General features: G+C 37.4%; 2 protein-coding genes across 2 annotated transcripts; both read right to left on the reverse strand.

The window, feature by feature from the left end:
* Window positions 1–1,330: 1,330 nt before the first annotated feature.
* LOC107530255 (olfactory receptor 10AG1-like) lies at window positions 1,331–2,308 on the reverse strand. Its single transcript, XM_016203944.2, has one exon. It carries the CDS (start codon window positions 2,288–2,290, stop codon window positions 1,331–1,333), a length of 960 nt encoding a protein of 319 aa, XP_016059430.2. The 5' UTR covers window positions 2,291–2,308.
* Window positions 2,309–11,880: 9,572 nt separating this feature from the next.
* LOC107530254 (olfactory receptor 5F1-like) lies at window positions 11,881–12,843 on the reverse strand. The gene has a single exon (XM_016203943.2). It carries the CDS (start codon window positions 12,841–12,843, stop codon window positions 11,881–11,883), a length of 963 nt encoding a protein of 320 aa, XP_016059429.2.
* Window positions 12,844–17,452: the final 4,609 nt, after the last annotated feature.

Here is a 17,452-nt window from a genome sequence, read left to right on the forward strand (position 1 = left end):
GGTCTCGCTCCCTCTGGAGTCTTTAAGGGTGGACCATTCCTTGCTTCTTCCAGCTTTTGGTGGCTCTTGACCTTCTTGGCTGTATGGTTATTGGCGACATCACTCCAGTCTCTGCCTCCGTCTTCTCATGATGTTCTTCTCTGTGTCTCTGTTCTGTTTTCTAAACTTTCTGTGCCTTTCTGCCTCATAAGGACACTGGTCATGGGATTTAGTGTCCACCTTAAGCCAAGATGATCTCATTTCCTTAACTTAGGACATTTGCAAAGGTCTCCTTCCCCTCCCCCCGTTTTCAAATAAGGCCACATTTGCAGGTTCCAGATGGACATATATTTAAAGGGGTCTTCATTCAACCCAATACACATTGATATGCATAGTTTAGAGTAAAAATTTAAGATACTTCTAATACTAAATAGATACTGTTAAAGCAATACCTGAAGCTACAAGTGGAGGGGATGATGTTATCAGAGAACAGTGAATGCTGGGATAATAGAGGAGGGGACACCCTTAGGATTTGTAGTCTTTTAAAAGAAAAATTTATCTTTATTGTTGAAAGTATTACAGTTATCCCCCCTTTTTTCCCTCCCCATCGAATCCCTCCACCCTGCACCTGCTCCACCCCCAGGCCTTCCCCATGCTATTGTCTGTTTCCACGGGATATGCATTTATGCGTATAAGTTCTTTGATTAATCTCTCCCCACCCACTCCCCCACCCCTGCCTTCCCTCTGAGATTCCTCAGTCTGTAGGATTTGTAATCTTAAAGCACCATGGACAGCGACAGGAGATAGAAACAAGGTTAAATGCAAAGAAAACAATGATTTCCCTGCTTCCACCATCTGGGCTGCTGCTGGTTTTTCTCATTGGCCAAATCCAATCATAGCACAGAGGAGGTCAGTAAATATATCTGAAGGAATGGGAAGGTTAAAGAAAATATATCACAGAATAGGACTCTAATTCCTGGTTATATAACACACTTGGTCAACTATCATTGTCTTGCTCAGGCAGTCTCTTAACTCACTAGTACATAGTGAGAGGAAAGATGAATCTTCAGGTTAGATTGTTGCAATTGAGATAATTTGTGCTCTGATTACACAGAAGCCCTTTGCCTAATCCTATGAAACGAAGGCCCCTTAACATAATGTGAAGTTGCTATGATGATTATTAATGACCATTATTTAAAAATGGGGGGGGTGGAAAATGGGGGACATCTGTAATACTCTCAAAAAAAAAAAAAGTGCAAATATTTCTGCAAAAGCAACAATATAGGAACAAAATTAGATTTTTTTCCTGTTGTATTTATGTGACAAACAGAAGTAAATCCTTTGTGTAATTTCAAGTCTTTGAGTCATTGTCATACTTCAGTAGTTTTTTCAGTGCCACCATGATGTCTTTGTTCCTCAGAGTATATATAATGGGATTCAACACTGGGATCAAAACGGTGTAGAAAAGGGAGATCAGTTTCCCGATTCCTTCAGATTGATTTGGTTTGGGTTGTAAATAAGTGATCGTAGCCGTTCCATAAAATAAGACAACAACGATCAGGTGAGATGAGCAGGTGGAGAAGGCTTTAGCCCTCCCTCTGGCTGATGACAATTTCAGAATGCTGGAAATAACTTTGCCATAGGAGACAACAATCAGCAGAAATGGGACCATGATAAATATCACCGCAACCACATAGACCGCTATCTCATTCACAGATGTGTCCCCACAAGCTAGCTTGAGTACTGGGGGAATGTCGCAGAAGAAATGATTAATTGTGTTAGACCCACAAAAGGGCAGAGAGAAAATCTGGCATGTTTGCCCAATTACGACTGGAACTCCACTGACCCAGGAGGCAGTCACCAGCTGGACACAGACCTTGTGGTTCATGACTAGAGGGTAGTGCAGAGGGTTACAGATGGCCACGTAACGGTCATAGGCCATCACTGCCAGGAGGAGACACTCCGAGCCTCCGAACATAAGGACAAAACACATTTGTGTAGCACAAGCTAGTAAAGAAATGTTTCCTTTCTGGGTCACAAGGTCCATGAGCATTCTTGGGATAGTGACTGTTACATAACAGATTTCTAGAAAGGAAAAATTGCTGAGAAAAAAATACATGGGGGTCTGGAGAGTAGGGTCATTTTTAGTTATCAGTATTATAATGCTATTGCACATGAGGATAGTCAGATAGATGACTAAAAATATCCCAAAAAGAATCCATTGGATATTGGGAATGTCAGAAAACCCCAAGAGAACAAATTCCATCATTGTAGTGATATTTGATTTTTCTGTTTTTAATTTGTTCTCCATCTGCAAATATGGTAAATTCGAGATGGTTAATTCATTGATCTTCTTGAACCACACTTTCCTCTTCTGTCAACTGGATTAACTGCATGAAAGTATTTCTATGATTTTTAAAATTATTGTCATCATTACCTTGCTCTATTTCTAGGAAATGAGATTTGAAACTTCAGAAATGAACTGATGTTCAGTTAAAATCGACCCAAGAAAATAAAATCCTAATTTATTTTTATTCTTGAATGGAATGATATCAGAGAAAATGAGAAGTGTGCATTTTATTGGGATCTTATTGTGCAAGAATACTATCTACTTGCTGCATCCCTATTAAGAATGGAATTATGACACAGGCTTTTTCTGCTGTTTTTGTCTGGGTTCACCATCTTTACTCAACAGTGGTTGACCTACTCCATCTTCTTTCAATTTCAAACTTTTACTGTTTTGAGTAATTCTTGTTCAAAATGAATTTAAGTCCTCCCAACTACATTTTAACGAGAATCAATTCTCTTAAAACAATCCTTTTTATGTCAGGGAATAAATATATTCAATATTAATGTTCTACTTTATGTACCACTCCTGTCACTTATGCTAAATATAAAAAAAACATTAATTCTATCGTCCTGTTAAATAACATTTCCTATTAACACCTCCTAGACAGTGTATGCAGTGTATGCTAAATATCAATAAACCTTTAACTCAATCAAGAAATATGGCTCATCCATTCACAACTGTAACCAAATACTATTCTCTTCCTCTATTTTCCCTTCATAATTTTGCCTAATAAAGTGTAACTTTGATTAATCCCACTTATTATTTACTCTGGGCATGTAAATGGTTGGCACATATGAATGAGACTAAACACATACACACACATGCACACAGAGTTTTGCTTTACTTCATATTAAAGGCATCCACTCTCAGCCAGTCAACACTGACTGACAATTTCTTTTACACTTTATTAATATTTGGTCTGTAACTTTATAACACCATTATTATGTCTTCCTAGCTCATCAAATCTACCACACCTGTCTCTATGTTCTGGCCCCATCAGTTGTTTTTGCCTTTATAGTTTGATAAATAAAACTGAGAAGACAAATATTCTCTCACATTTCCCTATTTTCATCAGTACTAGTTTTCAAAATTACCTTAAGTGAACTATTTTATTATAAAAATCATCATTAGTGCTATTTCTCCTATATCTAGTTTTATTTTACTTTATAATTAAGAAAGTTAAGGTTCAGATAAAGATCTCGGAATTTCATGCTTTCCTATTTTATTCTTTGTACATTGATCCTGCAATTTAGAACTATCTTTAACTAAAATAGGCTAACATCACAATTACAGCTTACCTTTCTGGATTTGCAGGAAGCTGTCTTTGTGAATGTAGGTGTTTTTTGGCCTGTAAGCTTTTTAAGTTCTTTCGTGTCGGAAAGTCACTAAATCTACAGTATCCTTGCCGGCTTCAACACTGGCTGCTCTTAAATAGGAAGTAGCCATGCTCTCCCTGGGGGACACCTTTCCCCATGTATCAGTTTGATTTCTACATGACTGCTTCTGTTTGGCAATCATCTGGGCTTGTTATTTGAAACCGCTTTCTCTGTAGATGACCTGTCCTTCTCTTCAGCCCCTTCTCAGCATAAAGCTGCCCATGAAGGGATAGAAGAAATAGCACTTCATTATCTAGTTTTATTTTCTTTTTTTCCATGTCTACTAACTTTATTTATTATTTTTAAAAAATTTATCTTTATTGTTGAAAGTATTACAGATGTCCCCCTTTAAAAAACTCTATATATTATATTTCAGAACCTTAATAATTGGTGTGGGTTTGCCTTCCTTCCTTATATTTCCATAATTCATCCAGATCTCGAGCATCCACACTTTTAGTAAATGTGTCCCATGTGTTATCACATGGACATGGCACACTTTGTCTCTCCAGTACACTGGGGGGTTAGATCCCTTTTCAGAAGTAGAATGCCCTGTCCCTAGATTAACTTTTATGGAAATTAGAGCATGCCATGTATGCTGACAAAATTCTCAATGGTTTTATTCATGTTATGAACAAAGGGAAGATGTTTAGCTGATTCAAAATGTAAGCCACTCATAGGCACAGACAATAAACAGCATGATGGTCACAGAGGGAAGGGGGGGTAGTAAGGATTAAAGGGGGTCAAATATATGGTTATGGAAGAAGATCTGACTATGGGTGGTGAGCACATAATGCAATATACAGGTGATGTGGCGTAGAATTGTACACTTAAAACCTATATAATCATTAACCAATGTCACCCCAATAAACTGAATTAAAAAATAAGAAATAGAAATAAAAATTCAATATCTGGGAAGCACCATAAAGTAAAGTGCAATAAAAAAATGTAAGCCACTCAAAAATAAGCATTTTAAGCAAGAACATTTAAGACAGAAAAAGAGAAACTCTTCTATCAAAATCCTTTTCTGATTTCAGCTACTTCCAGCAAGTATGGAGATAAAACTTGACCTCATTTAAGAGTCCCAATATCCACTTCTACTTGTAATTACATCAGTTTCTTTCTATTTTGGGGTTTTTTGACTATCTGACAACGATATTTCTAAAATGGCATTCCATTTTGCATAGTAACTCTGCTTCTCTTTGCTACATTGGCTCTCTGCACTCTTTATTATGACTGATTTGGTATTTCTGTCAGGCTTCCTTCATTTTTTTCTACAAATGAGAATTGCAATCATGATTTGCCTCAAATAAGTTTGACAGTCACTTACAAGCTGGGACAAATTGAATGTCCATCCCCTGTTAGGGTAGACTGACCTAATCTCTATTCTATTATTAAGATGAAGAATTGGTTGTTTTTTTAAAATTAAATATCATCATCACCTGAAAACAATATCTAAAACCTGGAACAATTCCCCAGTTATGTCAGCGACTTAACAAAATAAAGACACATCTTACTCTCAAATCACAGTACAATTTTGTGGTCAGTGATTAAGAAACTGGTTTCTTTCATCTAAGAATCCCACTGTTTCCTAGGTCACTCCTCTTTGCAGTTCCATATTAGATTTTCAGCATTCAGAGAGCTGAGAATTAAAGACAGACAAAAAATAAGGAAACAAACACACTCTTAAGAGCTTCAACACATAATAGACACATCACTTCTACCCATAGGCTATTGTAGAAACTAATCACATGGGCTAATGTAGATATGAGAGTGTTAGGGAATGTTGTTCATTGTCGGGCAAAGAAACGGAAATATACTTGAAGACCATCAAGCCAGACTCTGCCACAGGCCAGTGTTTTGGTCACTAAAAATGTGTTATAGCATGTTAAACCATATATACCTTTAGATTTAAGTTTTAACATGACCTTCACATAACAGAATAGTTATGTATGGTACATATCTATGTATTTTAGTTGATTTTTAGATATATTTATGTCTAATAAAATGTCACTATTATTTTCATTACTATATTAGCAACATTAGTGAGGCATAATTTACATAAAATGAAGTACAACCTTTAAATACATCCAATGAGATTTAAAATAAGGTTTGACATATATATACACCTGTGAAAGAATTGCCCAAGTTAAGGTGCAGAGCATTCACATTATCCAAAACATTTTCTCTCATAGCTATGCCACCCATCCTCTCTCTACCCACAAACCCAGGAAACCACTGATGAGATTTCTGTAGCTATAGGTCATTTGTAGTTAATTTGAAAGTCTTCTTTTATCCTGGAGTCTGCTCAGTGTAAGGATTTTAGGGTTCATCTATGCCCTGTCATTGCAGAATTGAACTCCATGCTTTATTTTGTTCATTCATTTATCTGTTGATAGGATTTTGGTTGTTTCTAGGTTTTGGCTATCATAAACGGAGCTGCTGTGTAGATTCATGAGCAAGTTTTAGAGTGCGGCATGTATTCTTATTTCTTTTAGATTAATATTTAGAAGTGAAATGGTTGGGTCATGTAGGTGTATGTTTAACCTTTTCAGAAACTGCCTAAGTGTTATTGAGAGTGGTTAAAACATTTTACAATCCCATCATCAGTGTGTGAGAGTAACAGTTGCTTGACCTCCCTTACCAACATTTGGCATTGTTAGAGTTTTCAATTTTTGCCATTCTAATGGGTGAGTTGTGATATCTCATTACATTTTTTATTTCATTTCTTTAATAACTAAAAATGTGCATATTTTTATGTATTTATTGGCTATATGCATGTTTTTTGATGAAGTGTTCATTCAGTCTGTTAGCTCATTTTTAAAAACTGAGTTGTCTTATTATTATTGGGTGGCAAGTACTCTTTCTGGTGACAAATCCTTGGTCAGAAATACAGGGTGGGGCCAAAGTAGGTTTATAGTTGTGAGTACATGAAACACAGTGTTTATTCTTGTATTACTATTTATTAATTATTGTATTGTTTTCCATACGAACAATTGTACTTTTGCCCCACCCTATATATATGAGAATATATGCCCCCCTGGTTTATTTTTTTATCTTTTAATGTCATTCTTTGAAGAAAATGATGTTAATTTTAATATAATAAAATATGTATTTTTATGAATTTTGCTGTGCCACTGTATGTAGTCTAGAAATGTGTTCAAATGTTGCCCTCATGAGAAATTTTAAAAAATTTATCTTTATTGTTGAAAGAATTACAGATGTCCCTATTTTTTCCCTTCTACCCCACCCCCCACTCCAGGCCTTCCCCACACTATTGTCTGTGTCCATGGGTTATGCATCTAGGCATATAAATTCTTTAGTTAATCTCTCCCTGCCCACCCCCACCTTCCCTCTAAGATTCATCAGTCTAGAAAAATATAGCTGATGGACATATTTCGAGTCAGGAGCCCTGAAGGCACATCGTAGATGCTGGTATGAGAAGTGTTTTAAGGGTGAATAAGTGCAGCTTCCTGACCTGCCTTGAGCGTTCCGCTGGGAAGACTTGGAAAGGCTTTCATTCCAATGCAGCAGGTTACTACCGCATCTCCCCATTGCTCTGCGGAGTGAGCAGAGGTGAACGCCACTAAGTTAACATTTCATACCTCTAAAAGCTATGTAGTGTTGTGCAGCTCAAGTGTTCATCTTCACGTGGGGCCCACCTGTGCCATACTTGCGCTTCTCACGCAAGAAGTCAGGCTGACCCTAGGAGTCCAGCCCTCTCCATTGCCTCAGCATGGCTGGGGCAACCCCCTGGGCCACACAGGGGTTCACCGCTTTCATGACCCATCTAAGACTATTCTTATGTCTTTCATCTTCCTCCTACTGGATTTCCAATATGTAATGTTTAATATAAAATTCTAAGGTTATGTATTTTAAAAGGAAGTAGAATTCTGATGTTCATATGTTGACTGAACACAGAACTTAGAATGCAAACAAACATTGTGCGCAGCAGCACCCACCCTGCCTTCGGCTGTTCAGAGATCTTTCAGTGTCGGTACCCCATACGCAATAGGCAGTCTGATCTCCCTGGGGGACAAGCAGCTCTAGAGGTGACATTGCTAAAAAAATATTAAAAAGTAATCACTCTGCCCGGCCTGGGCTGGCTCAGCTGTAGAGCATCAACCTAGGACCCCGGAGATTGCGGTTCGATTCCTGGTCAGGGAAAAGGCCCGGGTTGCGGCTTGATCCCCAGTCAGGGACCTGCAGGAGGCAGCCGATCAGTGACTCTCATCATCGATGTTTCTCTCTCTCTCTCCCTCTCCCTCTCCCTTCCTCTCTCTGAAATCAATAAAGATATATATATTTTAAAAAGTAATCACCCCACAATATTTTTGATAGCTCTTTCATACAGAATTTAAGAACATCTCTAAGATCTATTTACTTATGATATTTGATAATCTTTTATAGAGATAAAAGGACAAAAACATATTTCCTTATATTTTGATACTATTATAACCTTGATAATTGTTTCTCAAAGTTTTTTTTTTTCTTCATATTTTCTCTTTAAGCTGTGGTTACAGGCCAGGAAGGAATTGTACAGCAATTGTGAGCTGTATACTGGAAACAACCCCTTGGACAAAGTGTGTTCTCAGTGACTCAGGCTTTTATACCCATTAAGGTTCTCAAGAGCATGTCAGTGTCTTTAGGGTCCTGTGTGTGTGCTTATGTGTGTGTTTCACATTGACTATATTATTTTCATCTGAGCAGATCGATAGTAAATAGCTGCTTCATGTGAGTCTCACATGAAGTGATCAGCCTTATCTTCAGGAGAAAAACGGAACAGTCATTCATTTTTAAAGAGAAAAATCAAAATTGAGAAGTAGGAAAACAGTGTGTTTTGCAATTCTTAACACTAGAAAAAAATCCCTGACGAAGGCCCATTGAAGAATACAATTTGTTTCCTGTCACTGCTTGGGGCCTCTGTTGGCACATTCTGTGGGCTCGTGCTGGTCGCATCTACCGGGCACCCCCCTTGGAGGGCAGCTCTGTGCCATTACACTCGGCCATGCCCGTCCTCAGTCATTCACCCTTCAAGTGTTTGTCTTTCTTGACTCTCTCTTACCAAGGCTAGCACACGGACTACTCTGATACGCAGTCCTCTTGTGTCACACACGATTTGGGCGTGATGATTTGTAACATAAAACCTCAACTTTATTTACTATTTTATGCTGCTCATAATGTTTTCCAGCTTTATTAATACACCTTCTGTTTCCACATCCTCTCTAAGCCTGTTCCTTGTTTAACCTTCTGTTTCTCTTCCTAGTGTATTAATGAGTCAAGCACAGCCTCGACACACACTTAGCTAGTAAATTGTATTTTGTTACTTTTGTTTGTTGAACAACACATGTTAAATATGCCCATACAGTTTCAGGAGGCTGAGGGTCTGGAGCCCAGTGCAGAAACTCAGAGGCTTTGACATGCACCTTCTTCAGGTTGATCTCCTGTTGGCGAAACCTCAGACTTCCTTGGACAATATTCACCGCCCCTTCCGTACTTGAGGCATCGGTTTTGACAGTGGCTGAAATACCAAGGGCTCTTCTGCAACTTAGGGGTGTGTGTGGAAGTATGCACCCGTTTTTCTCAACGGGATTAAAATCACAAAAATTTAAGAGAATCTGAAAGATAATACATCTCAATTTCTCAGCTAAGGCAGTAATTTATACCTAAAATTAGCAACAAATATTCACATTTCTGCTTTCTGATGCCATACAATTCTATTTGACATGCATTCCATACATTTGCAATAAAAATATTAGTTTTGACATTGTTTCCATAAAGCTACATATTTCAGTAAAACTACATATTTTTAATAAAGTGTTTTGTACATTCCTCACATCAGATTACATATTATCACATCAATTCAACTACTTTTTTATTGTCTTACACCCCACCACTTGGGCATTACCTCCCACACAAAATATTGTTTATTTCTCTCCATTGAAATTTGCTGACTATGAATTAACACACTGTCTTTGATTTTATTTGACCACTGTGAAGTTAAATAGAATTATTACTTCACTTAATCTTGGCTCCAACTTTTACCTGATTATTGTTTACAATATGTATGCCCTTTCCACCCATTTTTAATAGATCAATGAAAGTTACATTGCCCATATTACTTTACAATTTACAAACAAAATCCAAAATCTAATGTTATTTTGAGACAATAGCATCAAACTGTACACATTTTTTCCCTGCCTAAATGCGGGGCATCTATTAACAATTATTTTTAGTTGTTTATTTGGAATTTGTGATTCTTGAATATTGACTCTTTTACTCCTTCCAGCTTGTTTGCTCACTTTTCCAGCTTTGTCACAAGTTTTGTGAGCTGTTCTCTGTTTGGCCTCAACTCATATTGACCAAAACATAGCCTAAAGACATACATTTCCAACTTCATTAATCTTAATAAATAAACTACTCAAAAAGCATTGAGTAAGGCAAAATATTGATTGATACGTGTATATTTGGGGAATGCAGTAACATTAAACATTCAAGTAAAATAAAAGATTGGGAATATAAAAAACCAGAAAGTAATGGAGATAGTATAGCAAAGAAGCAAAAAGAATATCACATTCATAGGGGAGGTTTTAATAAATATTATCAGGTTCTAAAGGAAGAATAGACTGATAAAATCACACACAATATAAAAATTAGAAGGCTCTTAATGCTTTTATAATTTAGATTTCTTTTGAGATAAAGAGAGTAAAAAATATTTGGAACATTTTTCATATAAATGTATTAAACAACAAGCAAGAAAATAAGATAAAGTATCTTTACAAATATTAATGGATGTAAGAAATAATAAAAATTTCCATTAGAAGCCTACATTCAATGAATTAAAAAGTAAGAAACATCATTAATGATAATAGCTCCCAAAGCTGAAAATATTTGTAGACTTTTTAAATGAGGTCAATTAAATATAGGAAAGCTGAACGAGAGAGCAGAGAACATGTCTTAAAATGATATCTCTAAAATCCCAAATCTCAGAATACCTGGGTTCATCTTTCAAACATTGTTTCTATTTATGTTTTGCTGGATATTAAAGCATTTAATGGAAGGAATATATTAGTTTTTATTTGTGAAATTTCCTGGTCCTGTATATGATTCCATTAAATACACAAGGCAGGGAAAGCAGAGAGAATCTAGAAAATGAGCAGCCAGCTGGTACAGAAAAAAGGAGGCAAGCTACTCAGGAGTGAACAACCTCTGAGACAGCCCAATCATTGTGCTGCAGGCCTCTGGGGCCTGGTAACTGCTATATATCTGCGGGGTGAAAGCATGGCCCCCACATCTACACACAGCAATACCTTCATGAACATTTGTTTGGCCATGGTCACCGACATGGACCATTGAGGGAATTATGAGTGGTCAAGTTGAATGACCTCTTTGTGATAAACCAAAACATAAGTTCTGCTATGCCACATCCCAGATGACTTGTTTATCACAACATCTATCTTCAGCAGCAAGATTAAGGGAAAGGCTGTGAAAACTTTCCCTACAAAAACTGTAAATGTGGCTGTTTCCTTAGCAAGCCCTGACCCCGCTTAGTTTCCTCCAGGGTTCTACTAAGCCAACTGCCTGTCTACCTGCATATTAATAATGCTTAATTTAAGATTAGGATTAATTTTAATTGATTTTTATTAGCAATTGAGAGAAATTGCTAATAAAAAATTACATGCAGGAAATTACATGCAGGAAATCCATGAGCCTATGGTAATAATATATGTCAGATTCCTCCACTGAAGTCTTCATGCAGTAATCTCTTTGCAGCATCCAAAGGTGTATGTGTGGGGATTTGTATGCCTGTGTCAGTCTGGGAGAGAGAGGAAGTGATACAAATAGAAATTTTTGAGGAAAAGGGAAGGAAATAGAACAGTGATAACATACATTCTAATCAGACAACAGTTATCTTGAATCACACTTTTGCACAAACACACTTATGTTTTAAGGAATATATGTGTGCATAGGGAGAATGACGGAAATAAAAATTGGGGAGTTTATAGTGGCAATTAAAACTATAGTTTTGAAATATAAGTATTTTTCCAGAAGATAATTCAACATTTAAAAATGAACAACTACTTTCAATTTAACACATTTTGACTTGTAATATATATAATCTCTTAGAAATCATAAATGATGAAAAAGAATACATGAGGAAAATAATTAACCAGAAAGTCAGAGAAATGAAGAGATCCATTTCCTGGTAATTACACTGCATAAAGCCCTCTTTACATCCTTATTCCTGAGGCTGTAGACCAGAGGGTTCAACATGGGGATCACCACAGTGTAGAACACAGAGGCCACTTTGTCCTGACCCAGGGAGTAGCTGGATGTAGGTCTCAGGTAAGTATAGATGGTGGTGGAATAGAAGAGAATTATGGCTGTCAGGTGAGAGGCACAGGTGGAGAAAGCTTTGTGCCTCCCCTCCCCTGAATGCATACGAAAGATGGAGAAGAGAACATGGGAGTAGGAGGTGAGGATGACCAGCAGAACCCCCATCAGATTCACCCCAGCAAATGTGGAAATGATGCTTTCATTCAGGCTTGTGTCAGAGCATGAGAGCTTGAAGAGTGGAGGGCTGTCACAGAAGAAGTGGTGGATGACATTGGAAGCGCAGAATGGCAGGCTGCTCACATAACTTGTGTTCACCATGGAGTTGAGCAGTCCCGCTGTAAAAGCCCCCGCTGCCATTTTAAGGCAGACTGTCCTGGACATGACCAAGGGGTAAAGCAGGGGATTGCATATGGCCACATAGCGGTCGTAGGCCATTAACCCAAAGAGGATGCATTCGGTCGTGGCCAAGGCAATAAAGAAGTACATCTGCAGAAAGCAGCCAGCAAAGGAGATGGTTTTCTTCTCTGACAACAAATCCACCAGCATCTTTGGGGTGATGGTGGATGAATAACAAACGTCCACAAAGGAGAGGTTAGCCAGGAAAAAATACATGGGTGTGTGGAGCTGGGAATCAATCCCGATCAAGAGGATCATCCCCACATTGCCACAAACTGTCAGGATGTAAATGACAAAGAAGAGCAAAAAGAGGATCATCTGTAGCTCCAGCGTGTCTGTTAATCCCAGCAGGATGAACTCAGTCACCGAAGTATAATTCACCAAAGTATAATGAATTATTCCAGTCATGTATTACAAATATAGGTTGTTTAAGCTTGTAGAGGTGTAGGTATTTCCCTCTCCAAAGGTTACAGGAAATAGTAGAAATGTTAATGAGGTTATTCCCATGTGAAAAAAACCAACAACCTTAAGTTAATATAGCTTAGTAAATAGAGCGACTGTAGAAAGAGGAAAATTAGAGGAGAAATGGAGAAGCATTTGCATTTATTAAGCAACTGACTTTATTAAGTCTAGTTGTAGGTCCCTCAAATTGCTAGTCTCATTCCACATACTCCACTTAAGTTTCTACAAATGCAGCTTATGTTCTCTACCAGCCCACATCCAAACAAGTATTCCTGCTGTCGTCTCCCCTGGTCTCTGAAAGGTGTGTGCATTTAACACAAATCCTTTGTTTATTTCTCAAGACCACTCTGTTTATTCTTCAGCTCCAGTACTCATGCAATGCCTCCCAGAAATTTCTCATGTACCTCAAGCAGCAAAAATAGTGCATTTCAAATAACCAATATTTCCAACATCTATTGTATTTTATAGAATAATTTGGTAGTGTTTTAAAAATAAGCCAAATAATTGTTCTCAATACAAAGTACACTATTACATTGTCATGTAGTGCCAGACACATTACCTGTCCAACACAGTAAGTAACAGCATCAGATCCTCATGAGCTTCCTTCCCCAGTGTCTTTCTCATGTAGACTCTTATTTTCTATTTTATTAGGGGTTCTCAGTTGGAGCTTAAAAGTAAAATGAAAAAAATCACTTTGGAAATGCAATGCAGTGAATATTTGAATTACCTACTGGTAAAAATGTAAGACTCCTTCTGAGTGAATCCATGTTGCTACACTTTTATTTTGTTTTCCTGGAAGAGAATCAGGTAACCGTGGGGACTAGATTATAGGGTTTATTTGTGAAGTTAATCCTCTAAAGGCAGAATCTTCATCTCAAAAGAAAATGAAATATAATCACAGGTAGTTATAGGGAATCAAGCATTGCATCATGAAGTGGTTCTTGATCTCTGTATTTCCTTAACGACTTTCGCCAATGTAAAAACAAAATTAATTGGCTATTTACATTGCCTCTCTCTCTTTGTATTTTTAGCCCATTTCAAATGCTTCATAGCCCAGTACCAAATTATTCTTCCCTTTACTTGAGTAAAGGAGGGTCCCTTCCTTTGTCTGAGTCCATTGAAACTTCAGTCTAACTCTGCTCTTGAATGAAATCAATAAGAAGGGGCAAACTAAATACATTGTACAGTGTTATAGAAAAAATTATACCCTAAACAAATAGGACCATGAATAAGAAATCTGAATTTCTTTTTTATGATTTCAGAAGTGTGATGGCCCATTGTAATGATCATCTGTGAGTCTTATCCTAGAAGGGGATGATAGCTCAGATTTCCTAGATCTAAAGATGCAAGTAAAACAAGGTTGAATAAGGCACATTGGGGTCATTATGCATGGAGAGTCTACTTGCAGAGGGAACTCATCATGCATTCAGTTTTGTATTACACTTTTCCACTTAAATGCTTAATTAATTTTCTACATCAGTCTTTAAGGGAGGCATTATTATTTCATACATTTGCAGATGAACAAAGCATGACTTTGAGCTATTAAATGACTTTCCAATGGAAAAATACTTAGGAATTGGAAGAATTGGCTTGAGCACAATCTTCAACAGAAAGCATTAATACCCAACTACTTAACTTTTCTGTCTAGTTTCATTTTATCTCAGTTTCTTAGAAGCTTTTATGTATATAATATGTATAATACATATATACACCTACAAATGTGCACACACACACACACACTTTTATATATGTGTGTTTCTTCTAGTAAATCCAATCTTCCAAACATCAGAGCAGTTTCTAGTGCTTCTAAAGAAAGATCTGTAACATCATGAAATATACTGCTTGGGTGGGTTGGGGGAGGTAGAACATGGTAAAGTGGGGATAAATGATGATGGAAGGAAACTTGACTTGGGGTGGTGAACATATAATACCATATACAGATGATGTATGATAGAAGTGTACACCTGAAACCTCTCTAATTTTATTAAGCAATGGCAACCCAATAAATTCAATAAAAAAGCTTGACATAAATATCTCATAACCAGGGCATTGAAAACTATGCTGTGATTGACATCTGTGCAAACTTCTTTCTCTTTGTTTGTTTGTTTATTTATTTATTTATTTATTTATATATATATTTATTCCGTTTTTCCTTTGATTATCTTATGACTTTCAAAGAAGGTGCTCTAGTGTCCTGATCATTGTAGTCTTTTCACTGGGTCTAAATTTGCTATTGATCAAAGGGACTTTATGGTTTATGACATGTAGGGTAAGTTCTATGTTTCCACATGACAGTTCACTATTGCCAGAAGAAACTCTATGTAAAATAGAGTTAGAAGCATAATTGCAAATGAGCCAAATATTTTTGTTAATCATTGACAAAGAAACTCATTCTTTTGTTGATTCACATTTCCATAAATCTTGATTTTATGAGTTAAGATTGTTGTATACTCTGCAATTTAAATCTTTTTAAAAGATTACAACATGAAAGGTAGAATGAAATGCTTAATCGTGAAAATCTATTCAGTTGTATTAACAGGACATATTAATAGAATTTGTCATTTTCAGTTACTTGTTTATATTTTTCTACTTTTTAATTAGCTACTGATACCACTGTAATTAACTAGTTATTAATAATAGAAAAGGAGCAAAGGGAAGGCCAGATATTATAGGCATGTCATTTGGACAACTTCACCAGGAAGCTGCAATTTTGTACTCCCCAGGGAACCACCAGCCTATTCTTGCAAAACACTGGGTGAAAGGGACTGGAGAAAGGAAAGATAGGTGCATGCCCCATAAAGTTGTGGTGACACAGGGAAGGTACTTGTCTGTCAGTCACACCTGGGAACAGAAATCATTGGCCAGACTAGGTGTGGCCACTGCAAGTGCATAAAAATTTGGGAACACATATTCTAAACAAAGGAGCTCTCTGTCTTGGGCTCTTGTTGTGTTTGGCTCTTGGATCGTGGCTCACGCTTGGCTTCCTTGCATTTGTCTGTGTTTTCTCCATATCCATGTGGCCCTGCAGACCCCACACACAATGGACTAATGGACTGCAGTGGGGAAACAGGAATTAAGTTAGACTGATGCTGGACTGGACCTGGCTCCAACATGGAAAGGAAACTCTGGACACTGGCTCTGACTTTAGCTCTACTGATGCCCCAGTTACCCTTCTTCTATGACTAGACTAAGAGAAATGGGACCTTGGAAATCCAGGGGTATAATCCCAGGGAAATAAAGCTTTCCACTATATCTCATCCTCCTGCAGAGGCTTCTGGAAATGCTTATTTGCAGGGGTACGTTAAGCACCCTACTTCCATGATGAACTGGGGGAGATGAGAACCTCTCCAGTCCATTAACAAATTCATGTCTTACTTGAACTTTCTCTTTTCTTGCTGCCTTCTATATTTTCCAACATTATTGTCTTTTCCAAAGAATCCAGCCTTCTTGTGATAGGCCTGAAATAGGACAGCCTCAGTTTTGTCATTTTGTCTCCAGAATGTTTCAGGCTTAATTTATCTAGGACCCGCTAGTTTGTATTTCTGGAGGCCCAGAGTATTCATTGAGCTCTCCTCCAATGCCATATTTCAAATGAATCAATTTTTTTCCTATCAGCCTTCTTCACTGTCCAACAAAATTCAGAAGAGCCTTTCTATGTATGATTATGGTTTATTACAGCTAAAGAAATAGATTAAAATTAGCAAAGATAAAAGATGTGTAGTGCAGTGTCCAGGAAAAACCAGGCATCAGCTTCCCTTGTGTTCTCTCCTGGTGGAATCATACAGATAGCACTTAATGCTCCCAGCAGTGCTCTCTGACAACTCAGATGAAGTATCACCAACCAGAAATGCTTATCCAAGTTTTACTGTCCAGGGCCAGTACATAGACATGGGGGGCTCACATAACTCTCCCTGGTTACTCAGTCTCCAACTGGCCAACCCTAAATTCAAGCTGATACAGCCAAATAGAAGCCCTACGCATACAAAAACACACATTCACCATGAATCACACATTAATGTAAACTCTTAGGTGTGGACTCCAGGATACAAAGATGCTCTTATCAGGTGGGACATTCTAAGGGTTCAGAGGTCTTCTCTTGGGAGCCAGTCAAGGCCCAGTCCTGAAGATGTTGGATATGCACAGTCTTGGCAGACCAGGCTGATTAAGTTAACCCTTTTCCGCATAGTACCAGTATATGCACAGATTTAGTGCAGGTCTCCATCTACTAATAACAGCATGATTTTTGGTTGCTTATTTGAATGTATGCAATTGTTGAACATTGATTCTTTCAACCCTTGCATCTTGTTGGCTGACTATTCCAACTTTGTGACCTTCACAGGTTTTGAAGTTAGTCTCTATTGGACTTACTTAATCACTAATGAAAATATTGAACAAACCTTAAAGTCATACACTTCAGACTTCTTTCATTAACTTTAATAAATAATTACTCAAAAACCATTGAAGAATCCAGCACATTGATTAATATCAGCATATTTGGGGAACGTGGTAACATTCAATATTCAAGTGAAACAAAAAGCTGGAAATTAGGAAACCA

This window comes from Miniopterus natalensis, chromosome 11 (genome assembly GCF_054644295.1).
Source record: "Miniopterus natalensis isolate mMinNat1 chromosome 11, mMinNat1.hap1, whole genome shotgun sequence".
NCBI classification, from domain to species: Eukaryota; Metazoa; Chordata; class Mammalia; order Chiroptera; family Miniopteridae; genus Miniopterus; species Miniopterus natalensis.